Consider the following 19,780-nt stretch of genomic DNA (forward strand, 5'->3'; position numbering starts at 1 on the left):
ACACACAGAGCCAAGCATGTTATTCAGCTCCGATGGACAGACAACTTGGTTTCTTTTTCCCCTTTCTGATTACCTTTGAAGAAGAAGGAGGCAGCGAGAGAGAGAGAGAGAACAAGAGAAAACGGGCGAAAGGAGGTTTACAGAGGAATGATCTACAGGAGACGAACATGAAAAGCCTTAAACCTTTAAACCTTAAACCCCATTTCTGATCAACAGTTTCCATCTCGAGGCGAGCCCAAAGGGTTCATCTCGAGTTCAGCTTTTTTCACCCTCCAAACAAACCCAAGAGCATCCACTGCTTCAGGAGATAAATCAGCCTCTCATTCGTCACAGCCAGACACGTGTTTGGAGTAAGATCACTCGCCACATTATTCATCTTGACCAAAACAAACCAAAGGCAAACTGCTCTAACTTAAAACTATCTCAAAAGCTGGAAAACACAGTGTCTCTTGGGTCCACTGTCTGCGCCTCTTCCAAGCAGTGAAAGACTCGGCCGTGTCTGCTCGGCTCAGGGCAGGACGACCTGGCCCCTCGTTCTGCATCCTCCAGATACGTCTGCTTGATCTAATAAGATATGCAGGACAGGTCAGTTTTGCCGATGTTAATTTGTTAATAACATCAATGGTTTACAGTGTAGGAGAGCATAAATCAGGAGCAACTGGCATCTCCTTTTAAGCATGTGTCAAGATACATGAGCAACTGATTCATTAGTTTAGTAACAATAAACTACTATAAATTTAAACAGGCCATAATCTGGGGCTGAGGTGGCTATGAGAGACATGATGAGGTGTGTGTGTGTGTATATATATATATGGTGGGCCGTTATCGGCGTTAACGGCGTTCGATAATGTGATACTCTTATCAGGCGATATAAAAAATATCGCTGTTAATCTATTCTTAAAGTTGGGTTGGGAACTGGGTCAAAATAGGTAAGCAAACTGATGACATTCACCTTGATAGTTTAGCTCGGTTGTATTCCTAACCAAATTGCACAGTAGGGGGCGAGAACGAGTTTTCAAACCTGTGAATTACCACCCACAACAATTCGCACGAGTGCTTACATGGATGCAGCCACGAAGCCGCCAGGTTTGCTTCATGGAAAATTCATTTTTAAGAGGCTTCCTAATGGAGACATTAACAAGACTAAAGTTGTTTGCACCTTAAACAACGCGGAATTAGTTTATTGTAGGAGTTCTACCAGTCTGAAGTACCATTTAAACGCAAAGCACCCATTTGCTAAAGCTGCTGACGCTGGGTCAAGCACTGATGCAGCCCAGGGGAAGAGTTGCTGCCGCCGAAAACAGGTTATCGAGCCCTTGTACTAAATGTTGGCTTACATTTCAAATCTCATGTTTAGCTGAATAAACATGTTATCAACCCAAATTCATGTTTGACTGAATATGCCCTCTTAAAGTATGTAGGCATACAGTACTATTTTCATATTTAACTGAATAAACTGTTGAACACGAGTACATTTTATTGAGCATGTTTTTTTTCTTCAAGTATCAAAGTAGAACAGCTTTCTCAAGCAGTCATTGATGCATTTTGGAAACAGGAGATGAGCCCCTGGTCTAATGCACCCTCTGTATTAAGAAACCCTATCTCAAAAACTGACTTTTAGTCATTACTTGGGTAGCACGCACATTCTGAATGAGCCATTTTAATCTAGATAAATCTAGATTAATTTCAAGATTTCAGTGAGAATAATCTAAATTAAAAAAATTAATCTATGCCCACCCCTATATATATATATGGAGCTCAACTTTTAAAACCAAAAATACCTTGAAAAGTGAGTGCATAGTCACATTGTAGGAAGAATGTCTCTAAGATCACTTGGATCAAACTCATGAAAGACTGTATTTTGAGCATTGTATTTCCAATCTTGTTTTCTCCAGTTATTATTCCAGGCGTAAACCTTCCTTTAAAGTACACCAAGGTCAATACATTTTAATATATAACTCTCCACAACACTATTGGGTAGGTTATCAATAAACACGCCTCATTTCCCCCATGCTTACTCATCCCACATCCTCTTTTCTGATTAATGGAGGACTCCCGAATCCTGACTCGAGTCATAAGACCCTCCCAAAACAAGCTCCATTTAAGATTGTGAGGCACTGTGTACAAGACTCACAAGCTTAGTTATCTGTCATCTCTCTCTCTCTCTCTCTCTCTCACACACACACACACACACACACGAATGCAAAGGCACAGACACAACACACGCGTGCCCTGACATACACTCCGTTTCAGGACGTGCTCTCATTTTCACACACTCACATTTGACCGAGGGGGGCGGATGAAAGCTCACGCTAACAAATCAATTCTGTTAAACAGCAACCCGGTAAACCATCAGTCACATACACAACAACCCTGTTACACTTTACACAGACACAATCCGACTGCAGCACACTGTGGCCAGACACAGCCCGAACATCAAGAGCCAGTCTTACCCTGCAACCTGCAGGCTGATCAAAGTTAACCTTACGCCGGGAGGGAAGCCATTCCAGTGATAATGAACCTGGAGTCCAGTCCCAGTAAAAGAATGCTGACCATCCCTCCACTACACTCACACAACTCTGCCTTCATCTGCTTCTCTCCTCCCTCTCTTGTCTTCCTTAATTCTCTCCTGTTCTCCTATTCTCACCATCTCTCTTCATTCAGTTTTTCTGTTTTTAGTATGTACATACATATAGGGTCCTTGCCTCTCTACCAGTTGTTCCCTCTCTGTTTCATCAGTCTCTTGTATCCCTACAGTCTCTGCCTCATGCGCGCGCGCGCACACACACGCGCACACACACACACACACACACACACACACACACACACACACACACACACACACACACACACACACACACACACACACACACACACACACCTTCCACGGCAGCAGCTGCGGGAGGGAAAATTAAATACCTTCTTTTCATTCTTGTCATCCATAGGTATGCGCGTGGATCCCGGGATGTCTTCACCCAGTAAGAAGCCCAACCGTGTCATCAACTCCTGAGTGGCGGGGGAGGAGCCAGGACCGGCCGGCTCTGAGACGCACAGAGGGAGAGAGAAAGAGAGAGGGAGAGGGGGAAGGGGGTAGAGAATAAGGGAGAGAGAAAGAGGATGAAGGATAAAGTAAAGGGTAGAGGGAAAGAAAGATGTGAAAAAGAGAGATAAATTATGAGTTTCCCACACTGGCAGGATGGGGGAGTGGCACAATGTGGGTTTCCCTGTTAGTTCCACGCTGTGCGTCTCCATCTCCTGCAGTCTGCACAACCTGAGACACCAGTGGCTGTGCAGGCAGACGGAGGATCCAGATTCACACACACACACACACACACACACACACACACACACACACACACACACACACAATTCCCTCTCAAATTGTCCTCTCACATACATAAAGCATACACAAATGGACCAGTGATGGGACACACAGTATGACACAATATGCACGTGCACACACACACACACACACACACACACACACACACACACACACACACACACACACACACACACACACACACACACACACACACACACACATTCATTAAGCATGCAGAAACAGCGCTGAGGTTTCCAGTGTGAGAGTACTATTTGTCTGCTGTCTGTTAGCAGCTCTGTCTCTCTATGATAGGAAGGGAATATTAATGAGTGGACAGGAGGACCCTGTGTTCAGCGCCCCCTTCACGTACCACGGTGTGTGTGCCGTGTCTCCCACTGCTGCGCTGCTTCTGTTCTCAACCGTGCAGGACCACAAGCGTCCTTGCGCCGGCACGCGTCTGAAACGACTCGCTTTGTGTTCGTTATTATTTTTTAGAACAAATCGTACTTGTTGAAAAGCAGTACAGGAAATCTCGAGTGCCTGTGATAACTGACTACAGCGAGTACAGTGACCTGCTGCGCTGTGTTGTGAGTCCTCTACCATCCAGTCGCACGCACACACCTGGTGGCACAAGGCACATGCTGAATCATGCTTTAAAGTGTTTACAGCTGAATGACCGGGACATATCGAGTGTACACAACCCCTGTACCAATCCATGTCTCGGTGTAGAGAAATGCGTAGTGGAGGTGTCTTAGCTGAGCCCGTGCATGCTGTTGGTGGATCGCAGTTCTGTGTGAGAGAGAAAGGAATGTGGTGTCGTCTGGAAGACAACAAAGGAGGGGCTAAGAGTATGTAAATGAGTGGGGCGGAGAAACGGAAGAATCTCATCACTCTCCTCACCTCTCTTCACAAATGATGCATATAGACAACCCTGTTAAGGAGAGGTAGTGCTGGATCTCATTACACCCCCCATCCTCCGCCAGCCTGCCATTTTTCAAATTCAAATACCCTTTACTAGCACTCCATTATCAGGTACTATATTACAAAAAAGTCCTTTCTTTCAATGTATTCTCCTAATAGTAATAATATTAACGTAAGTCGCGTCACTGTATAGTGAAGAAAGGCCACACTGAAATAAAGTCCTAAACAGAAGAGAGAGCTCTAGATTTTTTTCTTCGAGATTTTCTTCAACTAATTACCTCTTCACTTCCCAGTACTCTCTGCTATTGCCCCTCCACACTTTAGGCATCCCTGCTTCTCTGCCAGGATCAAAGCCTGGTGAGGCTCTCAGCCTAAATGTCCTGCTCATCTCTGTCGTGTCTCTGCCATCGTCCCGCCCTTCTCCCAGAGCTAATGGCTGGTTGCGTTACCCGAGGGCTCTGTGCTTCTCAGTGCCCTGTGCTGACTCTCCCGTGGCCTTGTTCAGGCCCAGGTGGATTTTAAGGTAACAAGCTGTTAACAGGTGTTCTTTCCTCTGCCTGATGAGGTCACCAAACAAGAGGGCAAGTCTTGAATGAATAAGTAGCATATAGTCGTAGTAATCAGTTTTCCTGTAAGTGTCTAAGCTGACGGCTACTTCAAGAATCCATTAAGTAGTCAATAAGAGATGTTCTGCTAAACTGATAATGAACAAAAACAAATCAATCAAAGTGAAATGATAAATGATGGTTGTTGCCTAAATGCGCTAAATTGCTTGAAAACTGACCAGCTTAAATGTACTTTGCCTTCAAAGTGACAAACCGATTAGCCAGTAAAGTGTAACCCAGTAGGAGAAAGTGCAGCACATCTCTCCCCTGGAACTGCCTGTGCTTCCTCGAGTGGTATGATCACTCATCAGGGAGGCGTCTGAGTTCATGTCTGTGTGTGCTCACACATCTTTAATCACATTTTGTGTTTTATTTAAATGTGAACAGAGGATGTACGTTTAAGCATTAAATTCACAATACATATGTAAATAAAATAAAAAATAAAAAAATGGAAATAAACATTACAATGATACAATAAAATGTGGATGACAGAATTATATTATTATTTAGTGAAGTTGTGATTGTTCAGTTTAGAAAGTTGTAATGTTTAAGAAACTAGCACACCGACCACATGGCTACAGCTCCCCCGTCATCTCAAAGGTTTTCTTTACCCCACGTATAAACATCAGTAACTGGGCTGTATCATCACAGCTCCACGTGTAAAGACGAGTAACTGGGCTGTATTGCGGACATCACAGCTTTCGTCCAGAGCAGAGAAAAAAAGTTCAATTGATCCACTCTGGTTTTCAGCTGAAGCTCCGAATCCTCCTCGATCCATCTCACTGCGGTTCACCTGGAGAGGGACACATTTGCAAACGCTTCCTTTTCCTGAGGACAAAGTTCACCAAACATCCTTAGACAAACTCCCAATCAGAGAATGGCTGTTTCTTGCAGTGTTGTGGGAGATCACAAAGCAGGTCCTGACTGCAGCCTCCCTGGATGAGTGGAGCTCTGTGAAACATCCTTGCTGTCTTTGCAGTTTCACTAGCAAATCTTCAGATCCCCGCGCCTGTTGTGCATCAGTCAAGTTCTTGTATGTGTGTTTACTTTCGTAATACGGTTCAAACAACTATCTGGTCTCCACAACCTCAGCACATCACTTCACCTTTCACTTCAGTAAAGAAATATTGAGAAGTCCTTGTTAAAAACTCAATCTTTCTTTTTTTTAACATTGGCTAACATTTAAGGGCTAAGAGCTCATTTCTTGAAAACTGTCCAACACGCTTGTTGGTATATTTGGGTGAATAAACAAGCTTACTGGACAGACGCAAATTTAAAAACAAAAACAAAAAGTTTTAACAAAAGTAGCGTAGTTGAATTTCGTGCATCTATCAGAGCCGAAGTTACACATTATCTTTTGACTTCTCATTTATCAACATTCTCACGCGGGCCGGTCAGACATTCGGAGGGCCGGACGTGGCCGTACAATACCCGGGTCTGAGCAAAACTCTCTGGAATTATGTGAAACTCTCTGGAATGAAGTCGCCAGTCTGAATGCTTGTCTTAATGAACTGTGACCATGAACCATGTGACACTGTCCCGCATTTCTAATGCTTGATATGCTGACAACATGATGTAGAAGAGAAGAAGCAGGATCTGTCCTGTAAAGACGACTCAAGACCACCATCTCAGTCTCACAGTATCCTCCCTTCACAGTATCCACCTCTACAGCACAATGCATATAACACCTGTGTCAGTTGAGCGACATTAAGTGGCCATATTTGGACAATATGTGACTGACATGCAGAACAGTAAATTAGCCCACAACTACTCGTGTGTCAGAACTCTTCCTAAAGTCACAACTGGAGATGTCGAAACAAATTGGCTCTCCAAAACTGGATTTTTTTAAAGACAGGATTCAGGAACATGTTGGCCTCCTTAAAAAACTGAATATAAATCACTCAATGATGCACTGAACCACAAGATATATGGCAGCATGAACCGACTCACCCAGCTCCATTCTGTACGACTCGAGACTTCAAAAGCCCTTAGACACTGCAAATAACACAGCTCCAAAATCCAAACGTACAACCTGACATGCACAACCACGACTTATGAAATATTAACTGCAACCCGCCCCCCACCACCGCTGTCACTGTGTACAAACTCCACTTCAGGATCTGAGGGACAAGTAATACGTGCACCAGTTATGAGCAGAGCTGAAAACAGGCACGCAGGTATGTCCTTAGAACCTTTAGAGGCTAAAAATATAACTGTGTGTATGTGTGTGAGCCTTGCTCCAGGAGATATGACATGCGAGTGACATCATAGCCGAGGACGGATTCGGCCAGGAGGAGGGGGGGGGGGGGGGGGGGGGGTGAGTGAGAGTTGGGGGTGTGGTTGGAATGTAAGCTCCACAGATCCAGTACAATGATGAGGCACCAGAAAGCTGCATCTGTACTGTAGCCATTGGCGGGAATTATCGTTACATTTGGCTTTATGGGACGTAAAGTGTTCATAAACAGGAACGGCCCCAATATATGTGAGTGAGGAGCGTTTGTTTGGCTGGGGACGAACAAAGATAAACACATAAAATCTGTACTGGGGAGACATCATTTATACTGTGACTAAAGTACATCATACATCAATACGTATTAAAGGGATATGATTGATCCATTTACAATAAGAGATTTTTTTATTTTATCACAAGGTTTGTCAGTGTTGCCTTAACACTTATGGTTTGTCAGTGTTGCCTTAACACTTTTGAATCCAACTGGATTCAATCATACTTAATTTAGGACTGAAACTGTGATTGCACTAAAGGTGAAACAAAATAACCATTAAATATCTCAGGATACTATGGACCCATAGTATTGTTAACCTTGTAAATCCTGTAAAGCGCTTTGTGACAACATGTGTTGTGAAAAGCGCTATACAAATATATTTGATTTGATACCATATATAACACTTATATTACTAAATAAATTTCAAACATCACCATTGTTCAGCATCACCATATAGAAAACTCCATTTTCTCTTGTTTGCCCTTTAGAAGGTGTGCAGGACATATATGGCTGTAACAACATGTATGTGGTTATGCCATTAAAAAAAAGAGAGAAGAGGAACATTGTTTATTATGCTTCGTGGTCGTATTCCTTAGGTCTGCAGAGCTCTTAAAGCTACAATCAGTCACACTGGCAGCTGTGGTATTTACTGGCAGCATAACACACATAATCAAGTGTGATACGCATATTAAACATAACATATACCAGTCACAGCAAATCAACTACCCATTAGTCAGCATTATAAAGGAGAGATCTACGCCATAGACAGACAGAAATATATCCTAAGTCCTGTTGGAATGTTGATTATGTTATGTCATGCTGTTGGCCAACAACACAATTGTATTTTTATTCCAAGGATCATTCCTAGTGTGCATTGCTATGTATGAATGCAAAATGTGATCTCACTCGGGAAGCTCCTATCAAAAACACTCGGCCCAGACAGCACCGCATCCACACCAAGTTTAGCTCATGACTTACCAACAGAGTAAAGAAGGCCGGTTTTAGAGGTGGAAGTCATGAGCACTGCTGAAAGGTGTTGCGACATCAGAAAAATATCTCGTCCGGTATGATGACCATTCTGGCTTCAGGTAGGAGGTTCACAACAGAGTTAGAACAACCGTGCTGCGGCGTGTGGATCTATATGGAGAGGGTCGCCGTTACCCAGCTTGTGTTCTGTACCCGGCCAGCGCTGAGGCTGCCCAGGGCGTCTCACGTCCCACTCGGGCTCCGAGCAGTTGGCACTTTCCAGACGTGACACAGTCTCCCGCACATCGGCTACATCAAATCTGACAGTTTAACAACCATAAAAAATCCCTAACAGAAGCATGAACGCTCAGTATGTTTTCTCTTGGACGTCGTCCAAAGCCGAGCGTAAATCAGTGGCCTCGCCCAAATAAGACCTAGCGCAAATAAGACCTAGCGCTACCTATTTCACTCTTCTCTGGGTGCAAAGCCCTCATAGTAATTCTCTCAATTAGCATTTAATCAAGGGCTAGAAGTGGAAGTGACAATATTCTCAGGCTAGACTAATCAGCACATGATTAGGACAATCATGTTAACACTAGCATGGCTGAAAAATATCTCGCATTAACAATGTCCTGCATTAACACCACCTGTGCTATGAACTGCTATGAACTCTCCTCTAACTCAGGGTCACTAAAAGCAGAAATTAACACAAATTTACCTCAATTAACACAACTAATCTCAAAGCCCTTGCGTGGCCAGCTCGGGTAGCACGGTGAAAAATAGCTCTCTGCTCTCAAACGGATCTTTTGCTATAAAGTACAGGACTAAAATTGTCTTCTCAATAACCTGTGTGCTATCCAGCCAATGGCCCATGTTTTTGAACAGTCACACATGGCGTTCCTCATATGGACATGCGGTGCGTTTCCGAAATGCTTTCAGAACCACAGAACATCACTCCGGGTGGGTGTCCAGAGAGCCCAGCCTAGGAGGTACGGCGGTGATGGGGGCACATGCTCCAATCAGCTCTGGCCACTAGAGAAGGGCTCTGCAGACTCCTGGGTGCGCTGCTCCGACCTCCGCAGCCTTCATTGATTTAGGCAGGTGTCCACAAGCCAAAGGCTCAGCTGTTCAAGTGTTGCAGTCCGCCAGGAGTGAACTGGCAAAAATTCATTAAGCCTGAGAGGGAGTCTGAACAGCAATAAGGCCTCACTTGTGAAAGCAGGCGCGAACATTACAGAAGTCGTTAACGGGAATAACGAGGCACAGCAAATGGAGCATGAGCACCTTTGACATAACCAGGCCAGACGAGGTCAACCACGCCACGTCAAGCGCCCTGCATCTGACCGCATTCACGCCACGGCAAACAACAAATGTGTGTGTAGGCAGCGCTTTCAGGATGACTGTGACCATGGCTGAATAACCTGTGTTTAAAGCAAGGCGCCGAGCGATTCAGTCGACATCTGGCAGAGGGCTGGCAGAAGCCTGCTATGTTCGACATGAAATCAAACTTGATTTCACATAGTAAGCAGGAAACTAAGGCTGGAGAGGTGGGCGATGGATATGAAAGGTGGGAGAGAGAGTAGTTTTGTGTTCCTTGCACTCCAAATGAGTTTCTTCTTCTTGCATGTCTGTCACTACTCCCAATTCTAATATTTAGATAAGGACAAGAAAACCATGAGGGAAAATGGACAAAAATATCAGCTAAAGCTCTTGTCTGTGTGTGTGTGTGTGTGTGTGTGTGTGTGTGTGTGTGTGTGTGTGTGTGTGTGTGTGTGTGTGTGTGTGACAAAAATATCAGCTAAAGCTCTTGTCTGTGTGTGTGTGTGTGTGTGTGTGTGTGTGTGTGTGTGTGTGTGTGTGTGTGTGTGTGTGTACAACTGCGTACGAACAAGCTGGCCCTACAAGTCTGTCTTATCACTGTCCCATGTCCCTGTATGTGTGAGAAAGACGTGAACTGGTTGGCATTCGTTGGGAGTTGGGTTTGCTTTCCAAAACCCGGCTTTAATGAACACTTGATGAATGCAGTTTCTCCTCTTCTCAGATCCACTCAGAGACTGACTGCAAAGCTTACACAGTCACAGAGCACACACAATGTGCACCGACACAAACGTGGACTACACGTTTTATGCATCGAGGAAGAGAGGAGAGGACAGGACAGCAACGACTCTTAAGACCCAAAGGCTCAGCCCTAAATATGGGACATCACTCTGCAGAACCAAATAAGAAAGACATAAGGCATTTTCCACCATTTCTCTACTCTGGGACTCCTAAAGATGCCCACGATGAGACTGGTGGGGTCTGTAATTTGAGAACAGCATAAAAGAAGGGGGAGAGGGAGAGAGAAAGAAAGAGAGAGAAAGAGAGAGAGAGAGAGAGAGATAGAGAGAGAGAGAGAGTGTGTCTAGGTTGGCCTTAATTAGCACTCATCCATCTTCACCATCACAAAGACCTGCTCCACTAAGAGGATTCGCTTTTGTGGACCGCACAGGTTTTAACGGCTCTCCACTTCTAGGTAGCTAACAGAGATTGGCTTCTTGGTAGCTAACAGAGAAAAAGAGGCAAAAAAGCTTGATATTACGGTCATGTTTAACTTGGGTAACTTTCAGAGCTTTTGCACAAATTGGAACAGGCAGAAAAGTAGATGGATGAAGATTATGGGCTTTCTACAAATTACACTCTCATCAAAAGATGATGTTCAATTTGGATAAGTTGAGAGAGGTGCACATCTAATATGAAGCCGAATAATCAGTGTGCTTCTCTGTGTGGGAGGCGAGTAATCTCAGCTTTCTGATTAATCTGAGCGCTAGCATTAGCAGGCCTCTGCTAACAACCTGCTCCTGATGGAACAACTTCACACATTTTATAGATAAGATGAAACTCCTCCAGCAAAAAAAATCCTGTTTGCTTCGAGCCTTCAGTTTCCATCTCTTCAGCGCCGTTCATTCCTTCACTCACTCATTCCACCGTACGTACAGGATGCGTGCGATCCGTCTTTCATCGCCCCGCATTACTCGTTGGTCATTTACTTCAGCCACATCTTTCATTAAACGCTAGAGCCCTTGCGGCCTCCGTCTCTGGGACGCAGCTGCGCGAGCATGTAATCCTGATTCTGGTCAGCTCCTCCGTGCTGGTCAGGCCGCTGTCAGCGGAAATGAGAACCTGCTGAAGGGTGGGAGTGAATGAACCCAGCGCTGCGCACGGACTCTTCTCCAATCACACGCTTCCACCGTGAAACGGAAAACAACGCAGGGGGGAAGTGGAGCCCAGGTAAGTGGAGCCCAGGTAAGTGGAGCCCAGGTAAGTGGAGCCCAGGTAAGTGGAGCCCAGGTAAGTGGAGTCCAGGTAAGTGTCGGCAGCGTACACATGTGTGTCCACTTACGAGTGGCGTGTTGCGAACAGACCCTGACAAATTGCCGTGTTTCAAAAACGCATCATACGGAAGTGTGTGAGAGAGTGTGTCCGTGTGTGTGTGAGCGTGCGATGTGAGGGGTGATGAACAGATGCACCATTCCGTATGGAGAGTGAGATGAGTTTACATCTGGAAAAGAGCCCCACATGTGACATGGAGCAGATTGGCGAGATGCCTTACGATGGTGTGGTGGACTGCCAGCACCAAAAATGACAGAGAAATTACAGCACGTGCTGGGATGATGATGACACTGAAAGATAAATGGAGACAGAAAGGAGAGAGAGAGAGAGAACATGAAAGAGAGAAAGGGAAGAGGGAGCTGGTTCAAAAGACTGAGAGTAACAGAAACGAGAAAAGCTGAACCAGTTGACTGAGACAGACAGGCAGTGAGTGAGTAGGTGTAAACTCAGACTACAGCTTATGCATATCAGACAACTGTTGGCTGTCAGTCGCCTGTACCCCCCCACTCAAGTCTTAGACTATGCAGGTTCTGACTGTTTAAGAAATTCTATCTCTCTTCAAAGGAGAACAAAAGATGTTTCCACTTCCATAGCTTTTCCCTTGTGTCTTACTGACTCACTGAGGGAACATATTTCTCCCTCTCTCCCTCTGCTCCACTCTCTCTCTCTCTCTCTCTCTCTCTCTCTCACACACACACACACACACACACACACACACACACACACACACACACACACACACACACACACACACACACACACACACACACAGATGTATACACATTCATAAGAGTAGCCACTGCTAGTCACACTGACATTCGCTGCATTACAAAAAAAAATGTGTCAGTCAGTCTTTCTCAGTTTCTCATCAGTAATGCCTTATAAACATTGTACTGTAATTCAAATGCAAATAAACTGTCAGACTAAACTGTTTACTCAAACCCTGCCCCCCCCAAACTCTCTCTCTCTCTCACACACACACACACACACACACACACACACACACACACACACACACACACTAATTCCACCAAAGGGAATCCCTCTTAGCGGACACCTAGCACTCCTCTCAGCTCCCAGAATGCCCCCTGCAGCCCTGCCCCCTCACTGGCTCTCTCACTACAGGTCACTACCTTTACTGGCATCAGCTTTCATTACCATGAAGAACCTTCTCTTCTCTTTCTTTAAAGTCGTCTGTAGACTCATTTCACACTTTCATGAAAATCGGCTGATTTATTTGAGCATGGTGAAGACATATAAAACAGAAAACCATGGGTTGGAAGGCTGGACCCCTGCACACAGCTAGGAGATCCGTCACGCCAGAGAGAGGAGATGAATGGCTCTGCATTACATCATCTTACACCGTACTATAACCTGCTTGACATAGTCTTGTGCAAAATGTTGCAAACACTTAGTGAATCATATAGTGACTGACCGACACCTACGTAGTAAATTCCTAAAACATGCTGCCACCTTTTAAGTTTCAAATTCATGACACCCGTGAAACATTTTTATGAAGAGAGTTGACCAAATGGATCCGACAGGACACATCAAACCTCAAATATAGCCGCGTTTGAGTGACAGAATCCTGGACGGAATATGGCTTGAAACAGTGAGATGACAGCATCTGGCTATGTGGGACTACATATGGCTATGATTAAGCAATTATGGTCAGTTTGCTGCATTGAAACGCATTTGTGCATCAAGGATCTACTGTTTCCAAAGACACTACCCATAAAATCATATTACCAAGTACACATTTGGTAATAAGAGGATAAATGCCTGCAGTGCATTCAGCAGCCCAACTCCTCAGCAGACACCTGGACCTCTGGAAACCTCCCAAGTAGGCAGAGTTAATTAACCACCATTACTGAGTATTTACTCTGAGCCTAACAGTGCATTATTTAATGCTATTACTGAACTATACAAACTTATTCCACATGGTTACTCCGCCACGGTGAGGATTCCCGCTGTAACGGCAGGTGCTGGAGATGAGGCGTGAGGAGCAGTGATGAGCGGCCGCCCAACCGGGAGCGGTGGGGGATCTCCGCAACGCCATTGGCTGCTCCTCCCTGCTGCTATCCAACTGCAACAGCAGGAGAGAGACAGCCACATTCTTTCTGCTTGCAGGCTGGAATTCTAGTGCAGCCACATCACACATACCTTATAGCACACGTGTGTGTGTGTGTGTGTGTGTGTGTGTGTGTGTGTGTGTGTGTGTGTGTGTGTTGTGTATGTTGTGCGTGTCTGTCTCTGTGCCTCCCATGTGTGTGTGCCTCCCATGTGTGTGTCTGTATGTGTGTGTGCCTCCCATGTGTGTGTCTGTATGTGTGTGTGCCTCCCATGTGTGTGTCTGTCTCAGATTTCTCCAGTGTGTGAGGCTCAAGGGGGTACACCAGTGACCAGGACAGGTTATATTCATCACAGTTGCAGAAATACAGCTCTGCACGGCACAGTACCATCACAGTGACTGCTCAGGTGAGTCCTCCTCCATTATATATTAGTGCTCAGGTGAGTCCTCCTCCATAAATATTAGTGCTCAGGTGAGTCCTCCATATATATATATTAGTGCTCAGGTGAGTCCTCCTCCATATATATTAGTGCTCAGGTGAGTCCTCCTCCATTATATATTAGTGCTCAGGTGAGTCCTCCTCCATATATATTAGTGCTCAGGTGAGTCCTACTCCATATATATTAGTGCTCAGGTGAGTCCTCCTCCATATATATTAGTGCTCAGGTGAGTCCTCCTCCATTATATATTAGTGCTCAGGTGAGTCCTCCTCCATATATATTAGTGCTCAGGTGAGTCCTACTCCATATATATTAGTGCTCAGGTGAGTCCTCCTCCATATATATTAGTGCTCAGGTGAGTCCTCCTCGGGAGCTCTGAGGCGTGGACGTTTTAACCAGCCCTCGTGGCAGTGACGAGATATGGTCATGCCAACGACAGAGCTGCCATGGGCTGCCACAGGCTGCCACTCCACTGGGGCCTGTATGCCCAGAGCTGAAAGTTCAGAAGCTCCACCCACTTCACAATGATCCTGCATGCACACCGTGCTAAGCATGCTCAGAAACATGTGCACATCTAAACATTTCTGTCTATATTGTTCTAGTCAAAATGCTTAAACAGTAACGTTTTTACTCTGTGGACTGATGTTCACACTGCAGCTGTTACACACCATTCCAATGACCTGAATGCTCACACACTTAATCTTCTCATTAGGTGTCATATCAGTGACTGTGGGAAAATCACTTCTTCTCTGTATGTCTTTATTTATGTTGTATGTTCTCCCAGTTCTCAAATGTTCTTATGCCCCCATCCACACACCCACACGGTGATTAATATAGACACACACACCCATGAGAGCCAAATACCATTCAGTGCCCTTGCAAAAGATAACAATAATACACTTCTATGTGCTACATCCTGCTACAGAGGCCATAACAAAACCATGTGCACTAAAGCACATTTGTGAACACACAATTACAATTATTTACATGCAATTACACATAGAGAACACAAACATAAATCCACAATTACACTGAAACATGCAAAAGCAATTTAGTGTGCAAACACCACCATAGAATGTAATCACACCAGCCAGAACACAAAAATGTACGCACATGTGCATACACACACACACACACACACACACACACACACACACACACACACACACACACACACACACACACACAAGACAACTAGTATTTTGTTCCGCCGGCATGGTCCACCCCTCCCTGTTGTGCAGCCACAACATAAGCGGAGAGTTAAAGGCCTCACATGCCACAGCAGGCTGGACTTTCAGGCTCTGTGCCCTCGTCCCCATTAACACATTTCACACAGTGTGGAGCCCTCGCAATAACCATAACACCAGTGGAGCAACACAAACACATACAAGACACACATTTACATATCTGCCCACACATATACACTCACATATGTGGTTGTGTGTATTTATAAAGCACATTAATAAACCAAAGAACACAAGCTTGACTAATATTAAAGGTGCCCTAAAACCCTAATACCCCCCCCCCCAATTCCATTAGACACACTCACCCACACATACACAATTTCAATGCATTTTATACACAGTGTAATCAGCACACACCCAAATGTATTTCCATAAATATACCCCAAAACATACACAGACAGACACATACATACACAGACACACACAAACACGCGCGAGGACGCCACACACTCACCATCCTTGCCGTCTGCTGCTTTTCTCAGCACTGAAGCGACGGCGTCTCCCGGGATCCGCGGACTCTCCACATATTTCGGCCTCCTCACTGGTCCTGTTTGGAGAAGAACGGAGAGTGAGGAAACGAGCAGCAACTCCAGCAGGGCTTGCACAGGCTCTTCAGGCACTAGAACTTCCCCCCGCTGCGATGTGACCAGGCGTCACACAGGACATGTGGGTGGGGCTTGGCTTGGGTGGGCGGGGCTTGGCACAGCTCCGTCTCCCAGAGCCTCACACGCACTGGTCACTGACAGTGAGGCTGATCCAGGGGAGACTGGATTCTCCCAGTCACCATCATCTTGGCTGTGGTAGCAGAAACTACAGTAGGAAATCCCCACAATTCGCCTCCATAACCTAGTAGTGTGCACGATGGTGTGTGTGTGTGTGTGTGTATGTGAGAGAGAGAGAGAATTTTTTTTTATGTATAAAAAACCCTGAATTGCTCTGTTCTTCCACTCCTCCTTGCCTCTCACCTTGTCACACACACACACACACACACACACACACACACACACATATATATATATAAAAAAAGCCTCGCTACTGCTCACTTACAAGAGACCCATTCAATGTTGCCAAAGTAACACTATCACGAACTTAACATTTACAAAGCGAAAAACGGCTTGTGAGTCCTGTCATGTTGAATCAGTAAAAGCTTACAGGTTTGCCAACAATTCAGGCTAAACCTGGTACGTGCACAAGCTTGTAAATCTGAGAGGGCTCATTCCTGGACGACCATAAAGCGCGACGTTTTCCACTGTTTATCATTAAGAACCATGTAAAGACCACAAGAGAACACAGAGACAGTATAAACCATGACCAAATAAAGTCATGGGGAAATCTGTAGAAAATAAAAAAACTGGACTTTAAGTCCAGAGACTTTAAGTCCAGAGAGTGTTGAGTGTTAAAAAATAACAAATTCTACCATACTGCAGATGAATTTTTAATAATCTGTCTGTGTGGGTAAATTCACATTTACATTTTCAGCATGAAGCAAACGCCCTCATCCAGAACAATTTACATGCTTATTAGTATAATCTGAGAAATCAAACTTGTTGCTTTGGTGTTGCTAGCATCTTACATTACCTGTTTTACCAGGTGAATAATTAAATAAAGTTTCCCTGCTAATCGTTCTCACCTTAGTAAATGAATAAAACTATTTAACAAATTTACATTTTTTGGAATTACCTCTCTTGATGGCTCATAATTACAATTACAAGCATCCTGTACTTGACTGTAATTGCATTTTCCCTTCAAAAAGTCACAAATGTACATGCAGATGTGCTTTAAAGTGACCTGTGCCAACAATAACCAAAGTGTCATATTGGTGAAGTGGCCCCTGGTGTTGAATCTGCTACACTGGACACAGTGTTAGCGCGTGTCTGGGCTGCATGTTGCTGTAGTGGATGACAAATCAGGTTGAGGTCAGACAGCTTTTGCTGTTTCTGCAGCTACAGTTGTCACTGTTGTTGCTCTGCTCCACTTCTGCCACAGCTGCCACTGCTGGCTGACAGCTACATGTATCAAGGCAAAAAGCCAGTCTGACCACTCTCATTTAGTCGCATGGCTATCGATCCGATCTAGGCACACACATGACAGTAAAATCTGATTTGGGACTGATATCAGATTTGAAAAGATTAGGCATCCCTGAAAACAATGATCTGTGTTACATTACGAAAGAGAAATGAAAGAGATTTGAGTCACTTCAGGTTGGTCATGTGAATGTGGTTATAGTGTCCACTACAGTATTATTGTTTTTTTTTTCCCAGTCACACAAAAACAAAAAATTAAGACATCTCCTATCTTTATATCTTTAAACAAAAACATTTATGTAAGATATAACTCAGAAAATGACATCAAGTCTATCGATCCATCCATCCACAACCGCTTATCCGGACACGGGTCACGGGAGCAGTAGCCTAAGCTAAATCAAGACTACTGTCCTATCAAATTGCTGGCAAGGCTCAAGAGAGCGTACCACATGGTGGTCCAAATGGGCCAACCACAAATGGCCTCCAAACACCTGTCCATTGCACACAAGGCCTAAAACACCCCTACACAGCAATGACGCACCTAATGATTTAAGGTCCTGCAATTATTACAGAATCCACTCCACTTCCCTACGTGAGTCAACTTCATCATCAAGATCTCCCAAATCACTACAGAAGAGAGATCTAGATGAAAGTAATGGCAAAATTGGTAGACAGGAATTCAGATATTTTTGTTACTTAATTCAGAAAACATAGTGTTTAGCCTAAGTCCTTATAAACTAGTAAAGTAAATAATAATAATATTAAAGGACGAGTGTCCACTGTCCAGTTGACCATTCTGATGCTGGTGCTTGATGTGATGAATGTGATAGTGGTGGAATTCAATGCTGGAACTACTGTAAACACTCAGACATTTTCATTATGACTAACAGCAGATCTTTATTAGCACTGCTGCTAACATGAGACAGTGGTCATGGTAAACTTCCATTGCCAAAATGAGTGCGCTCTTTCACAACAATGTTCACACGTTCTGAATGGGTCTATTATCATGGTTGTCAATTAAACAACCACTTACAATGTTACTTAACAATTTCATGCTATTAAAATGCCAAAAAACCTGTAAAACTCTCAAATGGATGTCTTGCTAGTCAGCAATTTTAGTAACTATGTGGCTAGTAAAAAGTTATGGAAAGGTGTTTTGCTTGTTCATTTAGCCCACAAACAAATGGTAATGGCTAATTTAACTGCAAATAAATCAGAATCAGCTATAAAAATTTCATCATTTTCCTGGTGTATACAACACTTGGCCACACAAGGCTGTGTGCATGCACACGTGTAAGGGCACAACATACAACTGTAATATGTTTTGAAGTTGGATGGGGTGCGACAGCTGTGCTGTGGTGTCTGGAGTTGCAGACATGATGTCTGCAAATGCATATAAGGTCAAGCCCAAATTTGCAGGCCCAACTATGCCTGATGTACACTGCCATCTATGGACTCCTACCATGAAGCACAACAGAACTGAGCATCAGAGACACAGAACCTTATGCTGTTAGTCGCTGCAGTTTGTACAATTTTTTTCTGTCTGAAGAAATGGAATCTGATGGAATCAAAATGTTGCATGTGCTCCAATAGCATGTTCCCAGTGGAAAAGGGTTATTTGAAAGTGACTGTAAACGTTATGACATTCTGTGACATATGACTTAGATTTTTTTCCCCGGAAAGTGATGCCCTTGTGTATGACACAGGGCATTTCCTGTCAACGGTCTGTGTAAATCTGCGAGCTGCGAGTTCTTCTGTCTCGTTCCTGAGACATACGGGATGTCAGAGTATCGGCAGCGTTTCAGGATGACTCATCTGCTTGTATCTGAATCATATTCATTAGGATATGAGAAAGCAAAACAGATCATAGCTCAACATTCCTTACTACGCTAAGAGATGCACTGCACGTTCCTCTAATATGCAACATTTAGTGCCACAGCTGGTCCTGACGTGGGTTAGCGCAGGGAACAAAGGGAATCTTCAGAGATAAAAGCGTCTCTGAAGATCACTTAAGCCCTGCTCAGAGAGGAGTACTACTCTTTAACAAGCCATCCTCTGGACTCAGAGGAGACGGCCGACTGAGGACACGGTGGGGGGTTGGGGGGGTTGGCAGGTTGAGAAACAACACCCAGACAGAAGACACAGACAGACTCAGAGACATCCACAGTTCTCACTTAAGCACAAATCTCAGAGGAGACGGAATGACTTACTTCCTTACACACACACACACACACACGCACACACACGCACAAACACGCACACGCACACACACACAGAAACAGTGATGCAATCAGTGTAAATTAAAATGCAT

The 19,780-nt window shown here is 44.4% G+C and overlaps 1 protein-coding gene across 5 annotated transcripts in view; it reads right to left on the bottom strand.

Moving 5' to 3' along the window:
- The window catches only part of tanc1b (tetratricopeptide repeat, ankyrin repeat and coiled-coil containing 1b), a 120,478-nt gene that overhangs the window by 56,954 nt on the left and 43,744 nt on the right, over positions 1-19,780 (bottom strand). For all 5 annotated transcript variants that reach the window (XM_077002941.1, XM_077002937.1, XM_077002939.1 and 2 more), the window contains exons 4-5: positions 15,900-15,992; positions 2,920-3,041 (exon numbers count right to left, since the gene is read on the bottom strand). In XM_077002941.1, the coding sequence (XP_076859056.1) occupies positions 2,920-3,041; positions 15,900-15,992 (215 nt within the window). The remainder of the gene's footprint in view (positions 1-2,919; positions 3,042-15,899; positions 15,993-19,780) is intronic.

The sequence above is a fragment of the Brachyhypopomus gauderio genome, chromosome 4 (assembly GCF_052324685.1).
Source record: "Brachyhypopomus gauderio isolate BG-103 chromosome 4, BGAUD_0.2, whole genome shotgun sequence".
NCBI classification, from domain to species: Eukaryota; Metazoa; Chordata; class Actinopteri; order Gymnotiformes; family Hypopomidae; genus Brachyhypopomus; species Brachyhypopomus gauderio.